Source organism: Erinaceus europaeus, chromosome 2 (assembly GCF_950295315.1).
Source record: "Erinaceus europaeus chromosome 2, mEriEur2.1, whole genome shotgun sequence".
Lineage (NCBI taxonomy): Eukaryota > Metazoa > Chordata > Mammalia > Eulipotyphla > Erinaceidae > Erinaceus > Erinaceus europaeus.
In genome coordinates, this window is record NC_080163.1 from 57069571 (window position 1) to 57094536 (window position 24966).

Consider the following 24966-nt stretch of genomic DNA (forward strand, 5'->3'; position numbering starts at 1 on the left):
CAAACTGGGTGTTAGCTATCACTCAGCGTGTGTGTTCATCTTGCTAGATGTGATAATGGGCAACTTATCGAAAAAAGTGGCCTGTGTTATAGAGATACACTCTGAAGGATGTGGGGTAAAATGACAGGAGGCTGGGAAGTTTTGTTTTAAGATACTTTTGTAAAAAAAAAAAAAAAAAAAAGACAGACGGAGTCGATGATGATGATGATGATGTATTGTATAACAACAAAATTTGATCATGGTGGAAAGCTGGGTGCTGGGTCTGCAGCTCCACTCTGCAAATCCGCTTTTGTGCATGCTGGAAATTCCTCATCCCCATCCAGGGGGCAGGCAGGGGAGGGTGTCAAAGGAATTGCAACAAGCTCCTTAGAATGCCCGCCCCCGCCAACCCTGCCCCTGACCCCACCTTTCTAAGGAGGTTCCCTAGAGAACCAACTCCCCAATCTTATGCAGGCTCGTGTATGTGCATATGTGCATTTTCACGAGAAAAACACCCTTGGTTTTCGCTGGAGACTCAGAGGGGTCGTGACCTATTCCTCCCCAGCCCCCCCCCCCCCACGCCTAGAGTAAGGACTACCTTACAGACCGGAACTCTGTTTGAAGTTCCTGTCGCGCACCCCCACCCCATCACCTACAACTGCTCTATAGCCGTGTGGCCCAAAGCTGGGGGGTTCCCAGAGCCTGGGAAACCCCTTCTCCACCTGTCAAATGGGTGCACGCAGCCGTGCGGGGTTCACGGTGTTGGGGTCCGCTGCACTTTGGCCAGAGATGCGCCCTCCTCGCCCCCCACCCCCCTTCCAGGCCTGATCCGTCCACCTCCCGCATGGGACGGCAATTTGTCTCCTTTTGAACCCCCGCCCCGGACGGGTTTCCCCCTTTGATTCGAGGCCGGCCGGGAGGCTCCCCAGCTTTGAAATGCAAACCCGCCCGGGCGGCCAGGGGCTATAAAAGGCCTGGGTGGGGCGGGCGGCGACGGCCCGCGGGTGCAGGTGAGCCCTTGCTCGTCGGGGCGGCCGGCGGCGGCGCGGGGCCCAGCATGCGCGGGGGGCCCCGCTGCCACCATGTACGTGGGCTATGTGCTGGACAAGGACTCCCCGGTCTATCCCAGCCCAGCCCGGCCCGCCGGGCTCAGCCTGGGCCCACAAGGCTACGGCCCCCCGGCCCCGACGCCCGCACCCCCGCAGTACCCCGACTTCACCAGCTACTCGCACGTGGAGCCGAGCCCCGCGCCCCCCGCAGCTTGGAGCGCACCTTTCCCTGCGCCCAAGGACGACTGGGCGGCCTATGGCCCGGGACCCGCGGCCCCAGCGGCCAGCCCGGCGCCCCTTGCCTTTGGGCCCCCTCCGGACTTTAGCCCGGTGTCTGCGCCTCCGGGGCCTGGCCCGGGGCTCCTGGTGCAGCCCCTCGGGGGCCCGGGCCCACCGTCCTCTCCCGGAGAGCAAAGGAGGACCCCCTACGAGTGGATGCGGCGTAGCGTGGCGGCTGGAGGCAGTGGTGGCAGCGGTAAGGATCCCCCACCTCCACTCAGTCTGCTCCCCAGTCTGGTTACCCCTATCCTCGATGGCAGGTGCCAAGGCAAGCCATGCCTGGCTTCTGCTCTGAGCCTACGTGGTGGGCACCTCGAGTGGGGCCTCTGAGCTGGTCTTCTGCAGAGTTTGGGAAACTGAGGCTCCCCCAAGTGTGTGTGTGTGTGTGTGTGTGTGTGTGTGTGTGTGTGTGTGTGTACATTGTGGTGGTGGTGGTGGTGGTGGTGGTGGTGGTGGTGGTGGTGGTGGGGGTTATTGCATGGCAGGGCCAGCGCTAGACTGCAGGGCCCACACTTTTCACCCCAAGGCTTTGTGACAGTACTAGGAAGGCCTGGAGCCCTCTCTTTCCACCGCTGTGCCCCAGACAGCACCCTGCACCCTCCCTCTGTGGTGTTCAGACCCTGTCTGTGCAGGGGAGAGAGTGGAAAAGGTATCCCTTGCACTGGAAAGGAGCAGCAATGTGGGTAGCCCCTGAGGGGGTCCCTACCTCACCCTCCCAGGTCCCTCCCTGAACTCTTGACCCTGGGGGAGGGGTGCTGAGCAGTTGGGAAGGTGCCTACTATTTGGCTCCTGAGCCTGTGAACCTTCTGCCCCCAGGCAGGCCTCTGTGATCCACCCTCTTCAAAGGCCAGGGGAGGGGTGTTGTGTGTGGGGGGAGGGAAGGACAAAGGCCCAGCTTTAATGAGGGGTGGCCTGACCTCCTTTATAGGCACCCCCCCTTTGTCATGGAACTGGCTGCCCCATGGCTCAGTAGTGACTCCTGTTGGCCGGAAAGTGGACATGCTGCTCCATTGTCCTGGCTGTGTCTGGCCTGTCTTGACAAAGGCCACCTGGTCTGGGGGGCGGGAAGTTGGCCAACCCACTCTTTGATGTCTGTTCTGCCTCCCTTTCCTCCAGCTGGGATCACCCCAGCCTTTCCCCACCTCCCACCAGCACACAAGCCCAGCTCCTCTGGGGCAGATGCTGGGGGGAGGGGGGGAGTGAGGAATGGAGGGTTGGTCAGTAACAACAGGTCTGCCACCTTCTTGGGAGACCCAGGGAGCCCTTCCTGTGTGTCTCAGAGGACTGGAGTGTAAGTCCTGCCTCTGCAGAGTTGTTTCTAGGCAAACACTGATGAAGCCTGCCTTCATAGACCGGGCACTGGCCTGGGCCCTCTACCCGTGAACTCACTCATTGAATTCTAACAGCATTTATCAGAGGCACCATTGTCACCCTCTGCTTTTTAAAAATGTATTTATTTATTTATTTTAAAACATTTATTTCTTTTTTGTTGCCCTTGTTTTATCGTAGTTATTAGTGTTGTTGTTATTGATGTCATTGTTGTTGGATAGGACAGAGAGAAATGGAGAGAAGAGAGGAAGACAGAGAGGGGAAGAAAAAGATAGACACCTGCCGACCTGCTTCACCGTTTGTGAAGTGACTGCTCTGCAGGTGGGGAGCCGGGGGCTCAAACCAGAATCCTCACGCTGGTCCTTAGGCTTTGTGCCACCTGCTATGTATTTATTTTTATTTGATTGGACTGAGAAATTAAAAGGGGAGGGAGAGAGAGAGACACCTACAGCACTGCTTCACCATTTGTGTAGCTTCTGCCTTGCAGGTGGGGACTGGGGACTTGAACTTTGGTCCTTATGCATGGTAACGTGTGTGCTCAATTGTGTGTGCTACCACCCAGCCCCACCCTCCGCTTTAAGATGAAGGAAAAGCTGATGTGGAAGGGGATAGTGCTTATGGTAAACAAAAAAAGGGGGGGGGGGTTGGGGCTGAGATCTGAACCTTGACTGTACTTTCAACACCTGCTTCTCTTACATCTCAACTTCACTGGGTCTCAGTTTATCATCTATGGCAGGAAAGGGAAGGGTCTTGCACTTTTGAATTACGAAAGGACTCCTTTTAAACTCTCTGGTATTGTGGCCTGGGAGGTGATGCAGTGGATGAAATATTAGACTCTAGCATGAGGTCTCGATTTTGAGCCCTGGAGCCAGACTGATGTTCTGGTTCTCTCTCTCTTCATTCTTCTCTCTCAAAGATGAATGAATTCTTTTTGTAAAATTCTGATGCAAAGTAGAAATCTTCTCCCTCAAAAACAGTGTGGTCGAGATCCCTGGAAGCTTTACCCATAAGTCTTAGTTGAGACACCCACATTAGCTTATATGAAAGGGATGTTTGCCCCCCCCCCCCCAACCTAGGAGCCTGCAGTTGTGTCTGGGAGTTCATGGAGAAGGAAGACCACTCTACCTGCCCCATCTATACCAGTTATTGTGCCAGGGTAGCCTTGGAGATGGGGAGAGAATGGAGTTGGAGGGCTGGGGGCAGGCTTGGTGGAAGGTCTGAGAGTTTCTAGGCTGTGTCATGCTGGATTCCAGGAGCTGATAAATTTGACTCAACCTTGGTCTCTAAGTTCATTCATTATTTTTGGTTATTATTATTATTATTATTTTTAGGATAGAGACAGAAAGGCAGAGAAAGAGTGAAAGAGACCCCAGCATTGAAGCTTCCTTCAATGTGGTGTAGGGGCCAGGGTTGAATCTCAGTCAGACAAAGGGCAAAGCAGCATACTATTCCAGTGAGCTGTTCCATCAGTCTTCCAAGGTCATTTGGAAACTGTTGTCCCCTGGCAGCCAAAGGAACTGGGGAGAGCTCAGCATCAAAGCAACAAACCTTTCCACTCTCACTCCCCCTAGAAAGTGGGAGAGAGGGCCAACGGAACTTTAGGGGCTCCCTAGCTCCAGGGAAGAGCCAGGTTTGACCTGCTCTGTTGAGGCCCCAGGACCCTGGCCTTGGAAGCTGCTTGCCTCTCTGCTCAGTGCATGTCTGACTCTCACCAGAGTTTCTAGGGTGGGGTTACCCACACTCCCTTCCTTGTCATCTGTTTATTTTAATTAATTAATTAATTAAATTTAATTTTCTGGACACTGCAGACAGCAGGGCTCTGGGGTTGCTTTCTGTATCCAGCTGTAGTCTGGGACAGCAGGTGGGGGACAGTGTCCCCCCTTCTCCCCCTTCTGCTTCTCTAGTGTTCTAGAATATCTGAACTGGACAGTCAGACACCAGACGTACAGACCAGGGAGTGAAACCCAGAGGCTGGGAGAAATGTTCTAGTTTCATGCAAGTGGAGGGGGCTTGGCACTGATGTGTGATGAGTCAGTTCAAAAATTTTCCAGTGGTTTCCCCTCATATTTAGGACAGCACTGACTCGCCACCCCACCCTGCTTTAGCCCCGGACAGACTGCAGCATCAGCACCTGGTCCTGCCTGCCTCCTCCACCGCCACCCCCTGGCCAGCATCGCCCCAGTCTCCCAGTGCTAGCCACGCCAGCCTTTTTTTCTTTCTTCTTTTTTTTTTTTTTTTTTTGTTTTGTTTTTGTCTCCAGGGTTATTGCTGGGGCTCAGTGCCTGCCCTACAAATTCACTGCTCCTGGAGGCCATCTTTCCTATTTTGTTGCCCTTGTTGTCACCCTTGTTGCTATTGTTGTTGTTGTTGGATAAGACAGAGAGAAATCAAGAGAGGAGGGGAAGACAGAGGGGGGAGATAAAGATAGATAAAGATAGATACCTGCAGACCTGCAGACCTGCTTCCCGCAGGTGGGGAGCTGGGGGCTTGAGCCAGATCCTCATGCTGGTCCTTGCACTTTGTGCCATGTGCACTTAACCCGCTGTGCTACCGCCAGCCCCCCTCCAGCCTTCTTTTCATCTCAGGCCTGCCTCACCCCATGACAGACCTTGTACAGATACTACTTCTTCTTCTCAGAAAACGTGTGCCCAGACTCTTTTTGCAGGGCTGGCTCCAGCTCACCTTAGCTCAGTGGTTACATCCTCAGAGAAGCAAGCCCTCCACGATTGCTCATTCACAGTCTGGTTTCATTCAGGACATTCATTCTGGATTTGTTCCACTCACCTCCACATTTGCACATCACCTGTCCTCCACCCACCAAGAGCAATTCTGAAAAGGGCTAGAGCCACCCCCACCTTCCCGGAACCCCAGCCCAATGCATGACATTTAGCAGGCATGTCTTAGTTCAGCACATTTGCTGTATGAATGAATGAATCAACAGGGCACATGCAAGGGACAGGGGGACAACTGCAGGGGAGAGACAAGACCTGTAGTTGGAGGCAGGTTGCTGAGGTCTGAGTGCTTGAGGATAGAGTTGAGGGAGAGCAGTTGGGAGAAAATTATGGAAACCTGGTGGCCTCTCCACATCTGGATGTGTGCTCACCCCCTTGGGAGGGGGGCTGGAAGCGCGGAGGCGGGGTGAGGGTAGAGGCAGGAAGCACTGAAGTGGAGGAGATGAAGGAGAGGCCCCAGGGTTTCCAGCCAGAGACAAGACCTTGCCCAGCTCTTGGTGGCTGTGATAGGGACCAAGGCAGGATAGGCAATGCCGCAGGGCTTTTCTCTTTGTGTTCCACCGCTGCCTCTGAGAATGTTGGGGTTTTCATCAGGAGGGCTCTAACTCCTCCTGCTACAATGGGCCTGTAGACTCAGGCCTGTTGGGGTCCTTTGCCAGTGGGGTGTGGGGCTTCACTCAGAGATGGGATAGAGGCTCCTACAGAGTTTAGATCTTGCTTCTCGCTTCACTCACTACCTTTGACTTTCAGATGGGGAAACTGAGACACCCCCCCCCCACATGTTCTAGTCTCATTTTTTCTTTCCTTTATTTGAGAGGATATAGAGAAATTGAGGGGGGGGGAGATACAGAAAGAGAAAAAGAAAGACACCTGCAGCGCTGCTTCAGCATTCATGAAGGTTCCCCCCGACAGGTGAGGTCTGGGGGTGGGGTCTGAACCTGGGTCTTTGTGTATGGTACTGTGTGCCCTACCAGGTATACTACCTCCCACCCCCCCTCAGACACTGTCTTTGACCTATTGTGTCAGCCGCCAACCTGACCTGTCACCTCCAGCTTCTTTCTGCCTCCCCGGTGGTCTGCTAAACCATCACCAAATTTATCATGGAGGGAGGGGCATCCCTGCTCAAAAATACTCCATGGCTCCCTCATGTTGTGGGGACTGTGTCATTTCATGACTGCAGAGTCTAGTTCCCTTTTGGTGGCATTCAGAGCCTGCATCAGAATGAGCTCCAGGCTACTTACTGAAGCCACTGTCCCAGCTTGCTTGCTCGGGTACAGAGATCCTCACTGGGAACAGATAAGGTCAGACTTGGGAGCGTGTTTCCTTTAGCAACTACACTGCCCCTGACTTATTATCTTGTATCATTTCTCTGAGGCTTGCTTCTTCCACTATACCTATTACTAGGCTAGTAACAGGATTGCACCTTGAAGCCCTGAGCCCAGAAAACATACCCCAAGCCATGCACACTAGATACTCCTTGCATCTGCCCCCAGGCCCCTCTCTGCTGGTCCTTGATGGGCATGGGACTTCACACCTGATGTTCCTGGCTTCATCTCACTGGCCCCCACCTGTCCTTCCTCACCTCCTATATCTTCCCAAGTTCAAAAGGTGATCTTTCCTTGAGATCACCTCCTGCAGGAAGTCCTCCTTGATTCTCTCCTTTTGTTTTGACCCTTACTTTGGACTGTCTTGTTTATTTCTACCATTAATTACCTGTTATCTCCTCAAGGGCCAGACCTAACTGGTCCCATCTTTCTCAGCATTCGCTGCACATAGTAGGAGCTCATGCTGAAACGGGCAGTATGGCACTCAATGAATTCTTCCTCTCCACCTGCTGGACACTGTGCCAAGAACTTGACATGGATGATCTCACCGAGCCTCTTAACAGCCCACAAGAGGTGTGAGGTCTATTCTTAGCCTTGTTTTACAGATCAAGTTAATGAGGCCCAGAGAGGATAAGGGGACTCATTTAAGCTCACATAGCTGGGAGGCAGCAGCCCCTAGGCCACATCCAGACTGCAGAGCCTGAATCAGCATCTAGCAAAGAAAATGCTTTGGGACCAGGAGGGGTTCCACACCCCCCACCCCCAGTATCCATCCTAGCCTAGGTGAGGGAAAAAGGAGGCTGGCAAGGGGAGGAGGACCCAGTAGGAGCTAGGCTACTTAAAGCTGATTTTCAAGGCAGAAGCTGCATTTGACACCTTCTTTCTCAGATGTGTCTGAGAAGGGGGTGGGGGGGGAGCGGGGAGTGACCCAGTTAGAAGGTGGCAGAATGCTTTTTTTGGTTGGGTGTCTTTCTCACACACACACCCCCCCCCAAGGTATTACTGGTGAGAGCTTGGGGAATCATTCTGAAGGTCCAAGCTGCTTTGTTAGGCAGTGTTGAGGCTGGAACAGGGGTAGAGGCTCTGGCTGAACAGGAAAGTGTTGAAATGGGGGAGATGCAGAAGAGACTCCAGTACTTCCCTCCAGAGACAAAACCTTACCCAGTTCTCTTGAGACAGAATAGGAACATGAAATGACAAGGGGAATTTGCTTGTCAGTGGGAAAGGATCTTAATGGGCCAGATCCTCCCACGACTGTCCTGGGGCCCTTGGCATTTGAGATAATGCATCTAGAATCAGGTCCACTACCATGTTAATATGTGGACAACACCCCCACCCCCATGCCAGAGTCTTGCTGTGCTCAATCCTTCAGTTATTGGGGGGGCGGACAACCCAGATAGTTTTGCCACATAAACAGAGAGGGAGCAGGTGCTGGTGAAAGCTAAGACTTGATTCCTCAAGTTCAAGCCCACAGAGACTTCCTATGGCTTTTAAGAAATCCATGCCAGGAGTTGGGTGGTAGCGCAGTGGGTTAAACGCAGGTGGTGCAAAGTGAGAGGACCGGTGTAAGGATCCCGGTTCAAGCCCCTGTCTCCACACCTGCAGGGGAGTTGCTTCACAGGCCATGAAGCAGGTCTGCAGGTGTCTATCTCTCTCTCCCCCTCTCTGTCTTCCCTTCCTCTCTCCATTTCTCTCTGTCCTACCCAACAACAACAACATCAATAGCAACAACAATAATAACTACAACAATAAAACAACAAGGGCAACAAAAGGGAATAAAGAAAGAAAGAAAAAAAAAAGAAATCCTTCATGCTAGGACTCAGAGCTCTGCTAGCTTCTCCTGCCTCATTCTGTGTCATTCATTCATTCATTTATTCATTCATTCATTAGGCAGTAATGCTAATTATCTGTTGAGTGTCTCTCCTGTGCCAGACATTCTAAATGCTGGGAACTCCATAACAAGGCAGAGAGGCTCTCCTGGGGAGGTAGCTCTCTTTGTTACTCACCTATTCTCTACCTTAGAACCTTTGCCATTCTGTCCTCTCTTCCTGGAATAGTTTTCTCCACTTATGACAGACACAGTAGCCTCCTTTTCAACCTCAAGTCTTGACTTCAATATTATCTCTTCCAAGAGATGTCTCCCAAGCTAGAGAAAGGCCCTTTTCCCTGCCTGCCCCATGAGCAAGGTCTATGCTTGCTCCCCTTTGTGCTAATCCATCTGTAGTGATTTTATTTCTCCTTCTCCTGCTTGGAAATAGGCTAATTCAATTTTTTTACTATATTATTATTATTGTATATGAGAGAGATTTCACATGAGGGAAAGAAGTTATACTTGTGGTTTAGGGGATTGAATATACAAGTCTACCATCTAAACTATTCCAGGATCTGTTCATTTTGAATCACCACCACTCCTCTCTCTTCTCCTCCCCCATGCAAGAGGGGAATGAACTAGCTAACAGGTAAACCTGAGCACCCACTGCAGAAATAACAACAAACATCAGGACCTCTTGAGTGCTCAGCATTCATTCAAATACAGCTATTTCTTTGTATCTGTCTACTTTTAGTTTCTATCACTTGGAACTTCAGTCTGAAGACTGACTTTTTTCTGCAGAGAGAGGGAGAGTGAAGAAGAAAGAGAGAGAGAGAGAGAGAGAGAGAGAGAGAGAGAGAGAGAGAGACTGAGGGAGTATGAGTGAAAGAGGCCACAGCATAGAAGCTTCCTTTCAGTGTGGTGAGGGCTGGGCTCAAACCTGGATCATGTATATGGCAAAGCAGTGTACTATCTAAGTGAGCTCTTTCACTAACCCTCAAAGGCAGGTACTACTGACCCCAGAATAGCAATTCTCCCTTCAGATAAGTGGCTTTGGCTAAGACCATAGCAGCAGCAGGGCAGGCAGGAGTTCAGGCTAACCATGCCATCCAAGAGGACTCTCTGTCGTGAGATTTCCCTTTCTCTCTCTCCCTTCCTCCCTCCCTCTCCCTTCCCCCTCTCCCTCTCTCTCTTCCTTCCTTTCTTCTTTCTCCCTCCCTCCCTCCCTTTCTTTCTTTCTTTCTTTCTTTCTTTCTTTCTTTCTTTCTTTTTTATCATCACCAGGAAATAAGTATTCCTAGTCAATTATTTTTTCAGCTAGAGAGACAAACGGAAAGATACCACAACCCTACAACCTCTTCCAGTGTTGTGGTGGTTGGGCTTGAACCTAGGTAGTGCACATGGCAAAACAGGTACACCATCCAAATTATCTTGCTAACCCAGGAAATGCCTTTTCCCTCCCCCTAAAGATCTGTTTGTTGAGGCTAGGTGGTAGCACAACTGGTAGAGTGCACACATTACAATGCTCACAGACTCAAGTTCAAACCCCAGGTACCTACCTTCAGGGGGGAGTCTTCATGAGTGTTGAAACAGTGCTGCTCTTTCTCTGTCTCTCCCCTCTCAATTTATCTCTGTCCCTTTCAAAAAGAAAAAAGAAAGGAAAAAAACTGTCAGATGTGGTGCTTTGCCAAGTAGCCACCAAGACCCAATGATACAACCATAACATTGGTGGAAAAAAAAGTAAAAAGATAAAAATAAAAAAGAAAAGGAAAAGAGAAAGAGAAGAAAGGAAGAAAAGAAGGAAGAAAGAAAGAAAGAACAAAAGAAAGAAAGAAAGAAAGGAAAATTCATTTACTGATGTGGGAGAAGGAGAGAGAACCAGAACATCACTCTGGCATATGCAATGCTGGGGGTCGAAATTGTAAGCGCATACATTCAAGTACAGCTTTCTCTGCTGCTCTGTCCTGGCCTGCAGGGATTGTTCTTTATCTGTGCTACCCAGCATGCTGGCCTCTTGCTGCCTGTGTCTATTGAATGCTTCATCTGGCCTGGGTGACTCAAGAGCAGAATCTCTAATTTCCCCTCATTTATTTAAATAGCCACATTGTGGGATGTCACCAGAAAGTCTCCCTCAAGTGTCCCTAGAATGGAAATGCACTCCAGATAGGCTCCTTGTCCTCTGCTGAGGAATTTTTTGTGCCTTGTTGGTCTCTGCTGACCTCTTGATCTTCTTCACCTTCTTCCACACCGCTGGCTTTTATTCATGCTGACCTGGTTGTATATGGTGAGTGTGTGGAACCCGCACAATTGCCTTTGAATGGAAAAACTGATATCCTCACTGTAATATGACCAGACCGGGGTCCAGATGGGTCCTGTGACTTGCCCAGGTTCACACCGCAGGCACGGGGTCTGGCTGGGGGTGAGAGAGTAGCCCCTGGATCTGTCTGACCCAATAGATGTCTCCTTTGCTGCCAAGACAGTCTGGGACCTCCAGGAAGGAGACTATGCAGAGGGACATTGCAGGGGTGGTGTCATCAGGGAGCAAGAAAGGTGCAGGGGCTACACAGACTGTGACCAGAGGAAGGTGACAGTGGGGTGGCGCCAGGCTACTTTTTCCCTAGCCCTACCCCCATGTCAGCCTTCCCCCTTCCCCCAAGCTGGCATGAGGAACCCTGGCACAGCTGCCTGGGAAGGGCCACCAGCCAGAATTGAGTCCCCACAAGGAAACCTCGTGACCCAGGATGGACATCCACCCAGCCACGTCAAGCATGCCAGGCCCCACCCCCGGTGTGCCAATGGGGAAACAGGCCTAAACCCAGAGTCACATGTCCCCCAGCTGGTGGCCTGGCTGCTTTCCCTGCTCCCAGACCAGTGTCTCCTTTGCCCCATGACTCTCAATCTGGCGACATTCCTTCCCCTCCCAAGGGATCCCGCTAACAACTGCTGCTGGAAACAATTCACTTCTCTTGGAATCTCCATGGCTGCCTGCCTGTCCTTTCCAAAACCACTGCTACAGCCACTACCCAAGGAAACATAATGTTAGTCCTACCAGAAAGAGAGTTAGACCAGAGGGCTCAGAACTTGAGAGCCTACAGACCCCGCAACTCATGCCTTGGCCCTCTCCTGACACCAACGACAAAGTAAGCCCTGTGAGGAGAAAGGACTTAGTCTAGGCCACACAGGTGGCTCAGAACTGGGACCAGGATCCACCAACTCCAACTGTGGTACCAGATGCCACAGGAGGTTTGCTGGATCTGGCAAAAGAGAGCAGGATGCAGGGACCTTGGCTTGAGCTAGGGAATGGGTATTGTTAGCAAACTTTTATATGTGTGTGTGTGTGTGTGTGTGTGTGTGTGTGTGTGTGTGTGCATGCCTATGTGCCCGTGCTTGTATGTGTATGTTGAGTGGGGTTTTGACAGACAACCATATGGGGATTGGGAAACAAGGAGAGGGCGTGCATGCAGGGTTGAGGCTGGATTTGTGTTTCAGGTCCTGAGGGACAGAACAAGCGGTGTCCACCCCTCTCCCCCAGGGACACAGGCCTTGCCCACAGGGCTGAGGAAGTGCTGACTCAGAAGCCACTTGGTTTTCTGGGAGTTGTCCTCTCTGCCTTGGGTACAGAGGCTGAACTCTGTCCTGTGGGTCCAAGTTGGGTGGGAGGCATTCCCCTCCCCCCTCCAGCCACCCTAGGCTCCTGGCCCTGCCCTCCAACTGGGCAGCTCGACGTCAGGGATCTCAGATGGAGAAACAGCTCTCAGAATTCTTGCGGCAGTAATAACAAGCACAGTCAGAGAATCAACAAACACTGGGTGCTTCTTCATTCCAAGTTGGAAGGGGCCTTATAAATAGATGGCCTTGGCCAATACATCACCCAGGGCTCAGACCCACTTCCAGCATCCTTGCCGTGATGGGAGGAAGGAGAAGGGAGGACTGTTACCTTCCTAGAGCACCAACTGGGACATCAGGCTTGAGAGCCCAATGCTTCATCTACTGTATCAGGGATTTTTGCAGGTATTCTTTGTTATTTTAACTGACTATTGAGTAGAGGCAGAGGGAAGGGAGAAATAGGGAGGGAGAGGAGAGACACCAGCAACATTGCTTCACTATTCAAGAAGCTTTCCCCCTACGGGGAGGGGGTGGGGACCAGGGGCTTGAACTCAGGTCTTTTTACATGGTAATCATGTGTGCCATTGCCTGGCCCTGTGATGATGATGATGATGATGATGAAGATGATGATTAAGATGTACTTTTTATTCATTATTGAGAGAGAGAAAGGCAGAACATCACTCTGGCGTATACAATGCTGGAGATCATATTCAGGACCCCAGGCTAGAGGGTCCAACACCTTATCCATTGTGCCTCCAGTGCCAGATGGTGGATTCTAATGCTGTCTTTGAAACTATAACATGAGTTTATTAAATCCCACTTTCAGATGAGTGGGTATCCCTGTACCTCCACTTTCTCACCCATACAGTGGAGATAGCAGTTAAACAGCTTCACAGGGCTAGGTGAGACAGGGAAAGGGCCAGCCTGTTAGCTACTCTTAGAATCCTATTTCCCCCACTTAGATATACAGAAAATTAGGGCTGGGCATTGGTACAACTGGTTGAGCACACATGTTACTGTGCCCAAGGACCTGAGTTCAAGCCCCCTATCTTTACCTGCATGTGTGTGTGTGTGTGTGGGGGGGGGACTCTTAATGAGCAGTGAAACAGTTCTGCAGGTGTCCCTCTTTGTTTCACCATTTCTGTCTCCCCTGCCCCTCTCAATTTTTCTCTGTTCTGTCAAAAGAAAAAAGGAAAAAATGGCTGCTGGGAGAACCTCAGTGATAACCTTGGTGGCACTAAAACAAACAAGAAAGGAAGGAAGGAAGGAAGAAAGGAAGGAAAGAAAAAAAAGAAGAGAGAGAGAGATAGAAAGTAATACTCAGAGAGGTAAGGATGCTGGGCCGTACTCCCAGAGAGTGGTCTGTGTGTCCCAGGCCTTGAGTACCTGGAAGGTGTTCCAGTGTCAAAGCCCTGAGCTCATTTCAGCCCCCAATTGTCGGGAGCCTGAACCTGCACTTTCTGCAATCTTCCCTGGCACTTCCGGGGCAGCTGGCCAGACAGTGGGAGCCCCCTGGCTGGCAGCTTCCCAGGACTGCAAGCTTCTGGGTGGGGCACTGGCTTCTTTCATGGCAGCTGGACCTGAGCTAAGGGAAAGTCTCTTATGAAGCTGAATTATCCAGGGCTCCCTGCTACTCCCCGCCCCCACCAAGAGCTGGGAGCTCCCAGTCCTCCCTCCCACACACTTCCACTGGCACCTGTTCCTGAAGGTTATTTATTAGGTGGCTGGGAGTGGCTGCCCCCATCTGACACCTGTTATAGGAACCCTCACTTCCTCCTTAGCCCTGGTGCCTGTAAATCATCCATCCTGGCCTGCTTCCTGCCTAGACGCTCTCACGCACCTCCCTGCCACTTCCTTTCTGGGCTCCAAGGTGGCATACGTGCTCAGGGGGAGGAGAAAGCATGCAGGTTAGGGGCAGTCAGGCTTTTGGCTCAAAGCTGTAACTGGAGCCCAGGGCCCCTGACAGTCATTGAAGATACAAACTCCCAGGGCTTGTGAAATAGCTCCCTTGGATACTATGTGATATTGCCATGTGTTAGACCCAACTTTGACACTAATTCGAAGGGACAGAGGCACCCCTATTTTCATATCTACATTATTCACAAGAGCCAAATAGTGGAAGCGACCTAAATGTCCATCAACAGATGATTGGCTAATGAATTTATGGGATATATATTCCATGGAATATTACTCTGCGATCAAAAAAGATAGTATGATGTCCTTTGGGACAAAGTGGATGGATCTTGAGGTGATTATGCTTTGGGAAATAAGAGATGAAAGACAACTGCCAGATGGTTTCACTCATATGTGGAATCTAGAGATCTGATTTACATGAACTTGCCAAAAAAAAAAAATCCAAACAAAACCAAAGCTAGCAAACTGTTTATAACACTGTTTGAACCTTGGTGGCTATTTTCGGGAGGTGAGAGGGTGAGGATACATAACTCTGGTGACGGGCATCCTGTGGAACTATACACTGTAATCTTATAAACTTGTAACATTATTAATAAATAGATTAATCATGTATGTATAAAGAGAAATAAAATAATGAAGTTCTATACAGATAAATAAGTGAAACAAAAATGTTAGATTTTTATTATTTTTATTTAGTTTTTTTAAAGATTTTATTTATTTATGAATAAGAATGGAGGAGAGAGAAAGAACCAGACATGACTGGTAACAGGTACTGCCAGGGACTGAACTCAAGACCTCATGCTTGAGAGTCCAGTGCTTCATCCACTGTGCCACCTCCCGGACCACAAGAATGTTAGATTCTTTATCCAAAGAAGTTTTCATTTAAGGATGAAGGTGAAATAAAGTCTATTTTGAACAACAACAAGACTCAAGTTTGAGCTTGGCCCCATGGCATTGATGGAAGTTTTGGTGGTGTGGTCTCTTTTATTCTTTTTCTCTCTCTTATTATTTTAAAATTTAATTTGACAAGAGAGATAAGAGAGAGAGAGAGAGAGAGAGAGCAGAGAACTGCTTACCTCTGGCTTGTGGTGATGCTGGGGACTGAACCTGGGACGTTTGGGCCTCAGACCTGAATATCTTTTGCATAACTGTTATGCTATACCCTCAGCCATCTTTTCTGCCTTTCTTTCTCAATCTGGAGCTGTGAAACTCTGGAGATGACAACAACAACAAAATTCCCCTCTGTCCATGGTAAAAATTTAAATGTCCTAAAGTCTCCATTTTCCCTCGACTCCCCAGTCTCTAGGCCTCACTCTGGAGAAATCCCTCCCCACTTGTCTTTCAAAAATAACATAATAGGAACACAACATGTGTGCACTTGTCCCCTATTTTTCAAAGATGTGCTTATTGCGGGAATGTTGATTTACAGGATTGTTGTTGTCACAGGGGTACATAAAGTTCCACATCTCCCCAAAACAGGTGTCAGTGCAGCTCACTTCCTACCAAACTGTCATTTTTTCTGAGCATCAGACACTGGGTCCACAGATCCCATTGGCACCCCACTGCCTTCCCTCTGTGTTCCCCATTTTTATAGAAAAGCAATGCATACTGTTCACCATATTCTCTTGTCTTGCTTTCCCTCTTTAAAATATATTAGAAATGCTTTGTACTGGTACATAAGAGTTTTACCTTTTTTTCCCCCTCTGCACTGTTCAGCTCTGACTTACAGTGTTGCAGGGGATTGAACCTGGGACCTTGGAACCTCAAGCATGAAAGTCGTTTAGTACAATCATTATGCTATCTCCTCCACCCTTGCCATTTCTTTTTAATTGAATATCAATTTTAAAAATATGTATTTATAAACTCTGGCTTATAATGATGCCAGGGATTGAACCTGTGACCTCAGAGTTTCAGGTATAAAAGTCTGATGCCTAGCCACTGTGCTATTTCTCCAGGCCCCTCTGTTGCTTCTTTTCAGTGACTCCATAATACACTTCTTCACTGAGCCACTGTCTCTTAGTGATCCAGCTTCCCATTTAGAGACACAAACACTGCTATATTTTTGTGCTACTCAAAACAGCTGCACTGGCCATTTATCTGTGGGGTGAATTCTTGGAAGTGGGATTTATGGTGAACAGGTCATATGTGCATTAGATGAGGCTAGATGTCACCAAATCGGACTGCAAGGAGGATGTTTTGGTTTCATCTCCCTGGACTACTGGGGGGCATCCCCAATCCCTGGACCACACAGTGTGATGGCAAATATTTTTTCCTTTGACAGAGCTGTTTTCTTAGCAATAAAACTGTGTGCTTTGAACAGCAGCTATAAGTTGGCCAGTAGTTTCCTGAGCTCTCCTCCACTGCCCCCCGCCAGGTCCCTCCCCAGGGCCAGGGAGTGGGGTGAGTGGTGCCAGGGCCTGTGGGTTCAGTTTTATTTGTTTGTTTGTTTACTAGAAGGTGCGAGAGAACCAGAGCATCACTCTGGCACATGTGATACCAGGAATTGAATTAGGGACTTCAGGCTTGAGAGTCTGTTGCTTCACTCACTGAACTTCTTCCTGGACCTCATAGGCTGAGTCTTCACTGGCAACCTTGCTAGGAAGTCACTGGGCAGTTAGTGAACTCTTTCCCAGGGACCCCTCACCTCTGGGAAGAACCCAGGCTATAGTATGGATGTTCCAGCCTAAGTTGGCCCCGTTCAGAACCTCTTTCCCCATCTATGAAATACGTGCAATAGGGCCCTTCCTGCTTACCAGAAAGGATGGAAGCCGGGTGCCCAAAGCAAAAGGTGTCTACATAACCACAATTTGTAACCTCTTGGGACTAAGGTCCCAGTAGCCGGGGAGTTCATCTCCTGACCTCAGACTGTCCTTCTTCTGGGGATGGCTATGTAAGAACACCTCCCCACCACTTCTTGTCAGCCGTCCAGCTCCCTGTTGGGGCTCTCACGAACATGCCTGCCTGTACCATACTCTGGTCTCCCACTGCTAGGAAATATAAATAGAGAGGGATCTGCTGTTTGAGTTTGGAGGTTACAGCAGGTTCTGTGGCTTCCAGCCCTGGTGCAGTAAGAAGAGAAGTGAGCCCTCAACCTGGCAGTATGCCTGCTTAAGACTCCAGAGCCCCAGCCTGGGGGTGTGGTGGGGGGAAGACCTGGAAGGACTCAACAGGCTTCTCCCACTTGGCCCTCCAGTGGCTGCATCACTCTTGTGAACTTTGGCCTCTTCACCTGGGGAGATGGGGCCAGGATGAACTCCCATGACCCCCTTTGCTCCTAGTGCAGTGTCAGAGGTTCAGAACTGGGCCCAGTAGGCAGTGGCACTGGGCAGAGCTGTTTTTGAGCCACTTCTGGATTTTCTAGGCCAAGGACCACCCTCCCCCACCATCTCTGGAGCCCCAGTGCCTGGATAAGTCACCCCCATGTGCTTTTGCTGGGCCAGGCCTGGCCGAGGGCTGATACTACCCTCCACTGTCAGGCTGTGGGCTGAAGTCACTGGACATGGAGGCAGCCTCTGTGGTCTCAGCCTTCTGGCAGGAAATCCAGGGAATGGAGCTAGGACACATCTGGGCATCTGTCCTCCATGTTGCCAGTTGGCTCATGGGGAGCCCTGGGACTGTCCCGCCAAATCTGCATGGGCTTGGTGGAGTGGCAGGGGCAGGGGCCAGGACAGAAGTAGGGGACAGCAGTGCAAGGGTGCTGGGAGGTAGATAGGACCCACCCAAGCTGCCCTCCAGTGAGATGAGGGGAGGGGTACAGTTGGGGGTGGGACTAGGCTGAGATAGAAGGGGCAGTGGCTGCTCAGAGGTCCACCCTGCCTGGTGGGGTGCATGTGTGTCTGGAAGTACTTGTGTGCACCTTCTATTTATAGCCATATGCTCAACCCTCACAAAGGAAACTGGTGTACCATCAGCCCCACAGCTGCCCAGGCCAAGCATGGCTCTTAATGTTCCTTCCAGACCGGACTCCAGCCCAGCCCCAAAGAATCTTGATACTATCCCCAGATGGGCCTCACACCCTGCAGTGCCTGGGGCTGAGCTCTGCCCTTCCACTTCAACTGCCAGTCTGTTCTCCCAGCGGCAGCTGGAGTGAGAGGAAATCTTTACTAGATCAGACCCTGTGTCTCCTGCTCAGAACCCCACCATGGCTCTCATCTCAGAATCAAGTTGAGACTCTTTCTTTATGGCCTGGAGGCCCTGGTTGTCCTCCTTGCTCACTATTCCCCAGTCACATGAGCCTTCTTATTCCTCTTGTGTGAGACAGGGCTGCGGCTGCCTCAGGGCCTTTGCATGTGCTGTTTTCTCCAGATATCTGCATGGCTTTTCTCTCCCCTCCTTAGCTCTTTACTTCAATTGTCCTCACTAAGGTCTTCATGCACCATCTTATTCTATTCTGTCCTATCCTACCCTACCCTACCCTACTCTATTCTACCCTACTGTACCCTATTCTATTCTATTCTATTCTATTCTATTCTATTCTATTCTATTCTATTCTATTCTATTCTATTCTATTCTACAGAGAGGCAGAGAGTAAAAGAGTACACAGTGCCAAAGCTTGCTTCAATGCAGTGGGGGCCTGGCTCCAACCTGGATTATAATCATGGCAGCACACTTTTTTTTGGGTGGGGGGATAGAGACAGAGAGATAAATTGAGAGGGGAGGGAAGATAGAGAGGGAGAAAGACAGACAGATACTTGCATCCCTGCTTCACCACTCATGAAGCTTTCCCCCTGCAGGTGGGGACCAGGGGCTTGAACCTGGGTCCTTGCACACTGTAATGTAAGCACTTAACCAGGTATGCCACCACCTGGCCCCTGCAGTACACTGTCCAAATGAGCTCTTTTGCCAGCCTTATTAATTAATTTGAAAAAAAATTGGGCAGAGAGAATTTGAGAAGGGGAGGGGTATGGAGGGAGAAAAAGAGATACCTCCAATACTGCTTCACCACTTGTGAAGCATCTTCCCTGCAGGAGGGGACAGAGGATTTGAATCTGGGTCCTCGTGCCTGGTAACATGTATGCTCTACCAGGCAACATCACCCAGGTCCCTATTTATTTATTTTAAAAAGATTTAGTTATACTTTTAGAGATTTTATTTTTATTTAAAAGATTTATTTATCTATTTATCCCTGTGCCTGTCCAGGGCCCCATGGAGCAAGTGTTCTCAGGTCCTGGTACAGCCCACGTCATGGTGTGGAGTCCAGGGCCATTGGGGGAAACTCACAGGTCCAGGTCGCCAGCAACCTTAATGTTCTGATTTGGGGTCTGCAGCAGCTATAGTAACCATCGTGAAGGTACCTATGCCATGCACCAGCTCCAGCAAGCTTATGTTCTGCCTGTATTTTTGTGGGAAGGGATTCTTTCCCTGCTCTCCTCTGGCGTACTGGAGAAGTAACTGGAATCCCTTTAGGCACCTTTCCTTGGTATGTCCCTCTGTGTCACCCAGTTTCAGACCTGTGGACTGAGGACTGCCAAATAAGAACCATATTGGGGAGCCTGTTAAAATGTGGCTTCTGGGAGTCGGGTGGTCGCACAGCGGGTTAAGCGCACGTGGCAAAAAGCGCAAGGACCGGCTCAAGGATCCCGGTGAGAGCCCTCAGCTCCCCACCTGCAAGGGAGTCACTTCACAGGCAGTGAAGCAAGTCTGCAGGTGTCTGTCTTTCTCTCCCCCTTCTCTGTCTTTCCCTACTCTCTCCATTTCTCTCTGTCCTATCCAACAACGACATCAATAACAACAACAATAATAATAACTACAATAATAAAACAAGGGCAACAAAAAGGGTATAAATAATTAAGTAAATATTAAAAAAATATAAAATGTGGCTTCTATGGGTTGGGCAGTGGTGCCCCTGGTAAAGTGCACGTGTCACCATGCCAAGAAACTGGGTTCAAATCCCTGGTCCTCACCGGCAGAGAGAAAGCTTCATGAGTGGTGGAGCAGTGCTGCAAGAGTCTCTCTCTCTCTTTCACTCCTCCCCCACCCTGCTTCTCTCTCCCTGTCTCCATCCCTCTTCCCTTTCAATTTCCCTCTGTCTTATCATATTAAATAAATACAGAGAAAACCTAAAATGCAGCGTCTGTGAGCCTGGGGTGTGTGTGTTCAGGGGAGTGTAGTAGATTAAAACACTAGATTCTCAAGCAGGAGGGCCCAGGTGAGAATTCCAGCACTTTATATGCCAGGGTGGTGCTCGACTTCTCTCACTTTCTCACAAATAAATCAAAATTAATTTTAAAAAGCCTGGTCCTGGATAGTGGCACACATGGTAGAGCACTAACATGATAGTGTGTGAAGACCTGGGTTCAAATCCCACCCCACCCCTCACCTGCATGGAGGAAGCGTCACAAACTGTGGAGGAGTGCTGCAGGTGTCTCCTCTCTCTCTCTCTGTCTGTCTGTCTTGCTATAAAAATAGAGAAAACTAAACAAATAAATTGGGCTAGGCAGTGGCATGCCTGGGAGAATACACATATTATTGTGTGAAATGACCTGGGTGTCCTGCAGGGGACAAGCTTCACAAATGTCTCCCCCTTCCCTGTCTATTGCTGTCTCTATCATAAGAAGAGGGTGTGTAGAGACCAGGTGGTGGTGCACCTGATTAAGTGTTTACATTACAGTGCGCAAGGACCCAAGTTCCAGTCCTGGTCCCCACCTGTGTGTGTGTGTGTGTGTGTGTGTGGTGGGGGAGCTTCAAAAGTGCTAAAGCAGGGCTGCAGGTGTCTCTACTCTCTCCCTCTCTACCTCCTCTTTCCTCTCAATTTCTGGCTGTGTCTATCCAATAAATAAATAAAAAGAAGAAGAAAGCAGGGGATATGGCAGGGAGTGGGGAGAAGCATAGTTTCTTCTCCCTCACTCCCCAGTAGGGCTGCCTTTGCAGCTGTTTTTCAGGGATGTCAATTATAGGCTATGTCTGGGAGCTTGGGAGCTGCAGGCCTAGGAGTGCAGCAGGCACTCAGAGACCAGCAGCGAAATCCCAGCTCTATACCAGTGCACTGGGAACCTACTAGGGTCTTTTGCAGCTCCCTCTCCCCACTCAGCTCCCTTCTTGGTCCCTGTGCTTCTCAGGTAAGACGAGGACCAAGGACAAGTATCGCGTGGTCTACACCGACCACCAGCGCCTGGAACTGGAGAAGGAATTTCACTACAGTCGTTACATCACTATCCGGCGCAAGTCGGAGCTGGCTGCTAACCTGGGCCTCACCGAACGGCAGGTGTGTGTCTGGAAGGGAGGAGACATTGGGGGTGGGGGCTACTGCAGCCACAGGAGCAAAACTGAGGATTTGGCCTCCAGGCTGCTGGGCAGATTACAGGGAGAATAGAGATTGGATCTCCTAGCCATCACCACATAGCACCTCAGTAATTAAACAACTGCCAAATCCCCGTCTCCACACTCCCAGTATTTTGGCTCCAAACGGGGAATGGGAATCATTTTGGGCTGTGATCCCTGCTATCTAAACCCAGGAGAACAAGGAGGGTTACCTGGAGGAGAGGTATCAGAGCATGACCTTGGAAGATGGGAGAGGGAAAATGTTGCAAAGAACATTGTCCTGAAGATCAAGGGGTTAAGCTCTTCTCCTCCTCTTCTTCCTCCTTCTTTCTCTTCCTCTTCCTTCTTCTTCTTCCTCTTCTTTTTTAATGATTTTCTTATATTTATTTATTTTTAAATTTTCTTTTTAAAAAATATTTTTATTTATTTATTATTGGATAGAGAGAAAATGGGGGCAGGACCTCCAGAGTTCTGGTCCACAAGGGGAAGATAGAAACAGGCTGGGGGTAATGGATTGACCTGTCAACACCCATGCTCAGCGGAGAAGCAGCTACAAAAGCCAGAACTCCTATCTGCTGCTCCCCATAAACAACCTTGAGCCATACTCCCAGCGGGAAGAAGTGATAGGATGAAGATAAGAGGACTCTGCACTCCAGCTCCATCAGCACCCAGAGAGAGAGAAGGGAAAGGAGAGGGACATAAGGAGGTAGTTCTGTTGTCATGAGTGGATTAGAGGGGAAGAGAGGATTGAATCAGGAGAAAAAGGGGGAAATTATGTATAAATGTGGACAGATAGTTGTAGAGATGATGGTTGGCTCATGTCTACAACCTGAGAACTGTGGTGGATTGCAGTGGGGAGAGTGAAGAATTAGAACTCTGGTGGTGAGAATGGTGTGGATTTAAACCCCTGTCGACGTGTAATTTTTAAAAATAAAAGTAAATAAATAAGATTTTTAAAAAGAAAGAAAATGGGGGTGGGGAGATAGTGAAAGACAGGGAGACACCTGCAGCTCTGCTTTACCATTTGTGAAGTTTTACCCTTGCAGGTAGGGACCAGGGACTTGAACCTGGGTCTTTGTACACTGTAATGTGCGTGCTTAACCAGGTGCGCCACCACCTGTCACCCCTTATTTATGTATTTATTTATTTATTTTATTGCCACCAGGGTTATCGCTAGGGTTTAGTGCCAGCTCCCAGTGGCCATTTTTCCTTTTTTTTTCCTTCTTTACATTTTATTTAATAGGACAGAGAGAACTTGAGAGAAGGGAGGGGATATATTGAAGGAGAGAGAAAGATCGACACCTGGAGACCTGTCTCACCTTTTGTGAAGCATCCCCCCTGCAGCTAGGGAGCAGGGGCTCCAACCCCATCTTATGCATGGTAATTATGTGCTCTACTGGGTACACCACCACCCAGATCCACAGGGGTGAAATTCTTAAGGGATAATGTGTTCAGCGCCCACAAATGGTCTGGGTGGCTGGAACCTGAGAGGGGCTGAGGAATCGAGGAATCGAGAAGCAGGCTTTGGGCTGCCCCTTCTCCCTCTACCCTGTCAGCTAGTTCTCTCACTCCTGACCCTTCGCTTTGTGATCCCACCTCACAGGTGAAGATCTGGTTCCAAAACCGCCGGGCCAAGGAGCGCAAAGTGAACAAGAAGCAGCAGTTACAGCAGCAGCCGCTCCCGCCGCCGCCAGCTCCCACAACCCACGAAATCACCCCCAGCCCTGCTGGTCCACCCCTGGGGAGCTTGTGCCCTGGCTCTGCCAGCCTACTGGGTGCCTCCTCCCCACTGTCTGTCAAGGAGGAATATCTGCCCTAGCCCCCTTGCTGTGTCTATGGGGTTGGGATCCAGGGGACTGTGGAGCAGGGCTGGGAGAGGTGACCTTTGGACCAGCTGCCCATCCAGCCCTGCATCCTCTGAGCCCATGCTGTGAGCTGTTGGATAAAGACCACTTCTAGCTTCAGAATGATAGGATCTTGGGGGGGGGGGACTGAGGAGTAGGATACCCTCCAGGGGGTCACGTGTTCCAATTCTCAATAGTCTATGAGGGGCCAAGATAAGACTGCAGTCTCCCCTTCTCTGTAGACTGCTGGGGGAAGCAGGGGGAGCCTGGTAGAGGGGGCGGAGTCGGCAGGGCCAGGCCTGGGTGGGGAGGATGGGCTAGCTTATATCCACCACCTCCTGCAGCCAGCCCAACCCCCTGGGTGTAGCTGTGCCACTTACCTCCCCCTAGGCGGGACAGACACATCCCCTCACAGCCTTGTCAATGGGGGGGGGGGCACAGTCCACCCCTCTGAGTCACTGTCACCTACCAGCTGTCCACAAGACCCGGGGTCACCCAGGGGACCCCCAGAGGGTTTATGCCAAACCACACAGAGTTCACCAGCGGGCAAGAGTTGTACATAAAATGGAATCTCTTGGATGCGGCTTCTGGAATAAATCTTGTCTTCTCTTTTTAAACACGCATAAGAATCATTATACATATTGTATGAAAGGAAAGTCTTAAAGAAGCATCGATCATACCACACTTCCTCAATCACGGCCACCCCTCTTCCAGTATTTATGGCTACTCCCTGCCCCCAGTCACCTTTAAAATGTACTGAAGGGCTGGCAAAATAGCTCATTTGGATAGTGTATTGCTTTGCCATGCAGACAACCCAGGTTCAAGCCCAGTCCCCACTGCATTGAAGGAAGATTCAGTTCTGTGGTGTTCCCCCATCCCCATCTCTCTCTGTCTCTCTTTTCCATATATACATGGGGGAAAGACAGTGGTGCACCCAGTTGAGTGCTTCAGATTCAAGCCCCCTGCAGGGGAGAAACTTCACAAGCGGTGAAGCAGTTCTACAAGTCTCTCTTTCTCTCTCTCTCTCTCTCTCTCTCTCTCTCTCTCTCTCTCCATCTCTGTCTTCCACTCCCTTTCAATTTTTGTCTGTCCTATAAAATAAAATAGAAAGAAAAAAATGGCAGATTCATCATGCAGGTACTGAGTTCCAGTGATAACCTTGATGGCAATAAGAAACAAAGCAGTTGACCCAGAGCTATAAAGCCCCATTATGACTATATATTTATCCATATATCAGAAAAGTAGAAAACAGTTCACTGGTAAAGGAATTGCAGGGGTCCTTTCCATGCTAAGTCTGTTTTGTCAGTGGAAGCATCAGATTCAGTCCTTTGAATTTCCCAAATGCTTTTAGTTCAGGGTGTTCTTTAGACAGATGCCATTTGATGGACACTCCTATGTGCCCTGAGCCCACCTGGGAGACCCACAGTCCTTTCCCCTACACTCTGTCCCCCAAAGTTCTCAGTCATTTCTCAGCTCTGACTCCGGGAGTCAGTAGCTGGTTCCCCACCTAGCCTGAAGGGCCTGAAAGACAACTTGGAGAAGGTGATATCTGAACTTAAATTTGAGGGATAAGTGGGTCAAGCCAAGAAGGGTATTTTTTTTTAAAGAAGAAGAACAAAATGAACTTTACGTCTAATTTTAAAAAATTTCCCAAGGGAAGCTGCAGGAGCTTGCTACCTGGGATTTCTCCTCTGTTGACAGTCTGGGAGGTGGCCCAGCCATAAAAAATATGTGCAGCCTGCCCATCTGCCCTTTGCTCCCAGGACACCTGACATCAATGCCTGGAGCAGATCCTGTCCCCACCCAAGCCCCCCAGAAAATAACAGGCAGTTTTTTTCT

General features: G+C 49.9%; 1 protein-coding gene across 1 annotated transcript; it reads left to right on the forward strand.

The window, feature by feature from the left end:
* The first annotated feature begins 946 nt into the window (after nt 1-946).
* On the forward strand, nt 947-24073 carry CDX1 (caudal type homeobox 1). The gene is made up of 3 exons (XM_007516402.2): nt 947-1503; nt 21082-21227; nt 22887-24073. Exons 1-3 carry the CDS (start codon nt 1062-1064, stop codon nt 23100-23102), a joined length of 804 nt encoding a protein of 267 aa, XP_007516464.1. The 5' UTR covers nt 947-1061; the 3' UTR covers nt 23103-24073.
* Nucleotides 24074-24966: the final 893 nt, after the last annotated feature.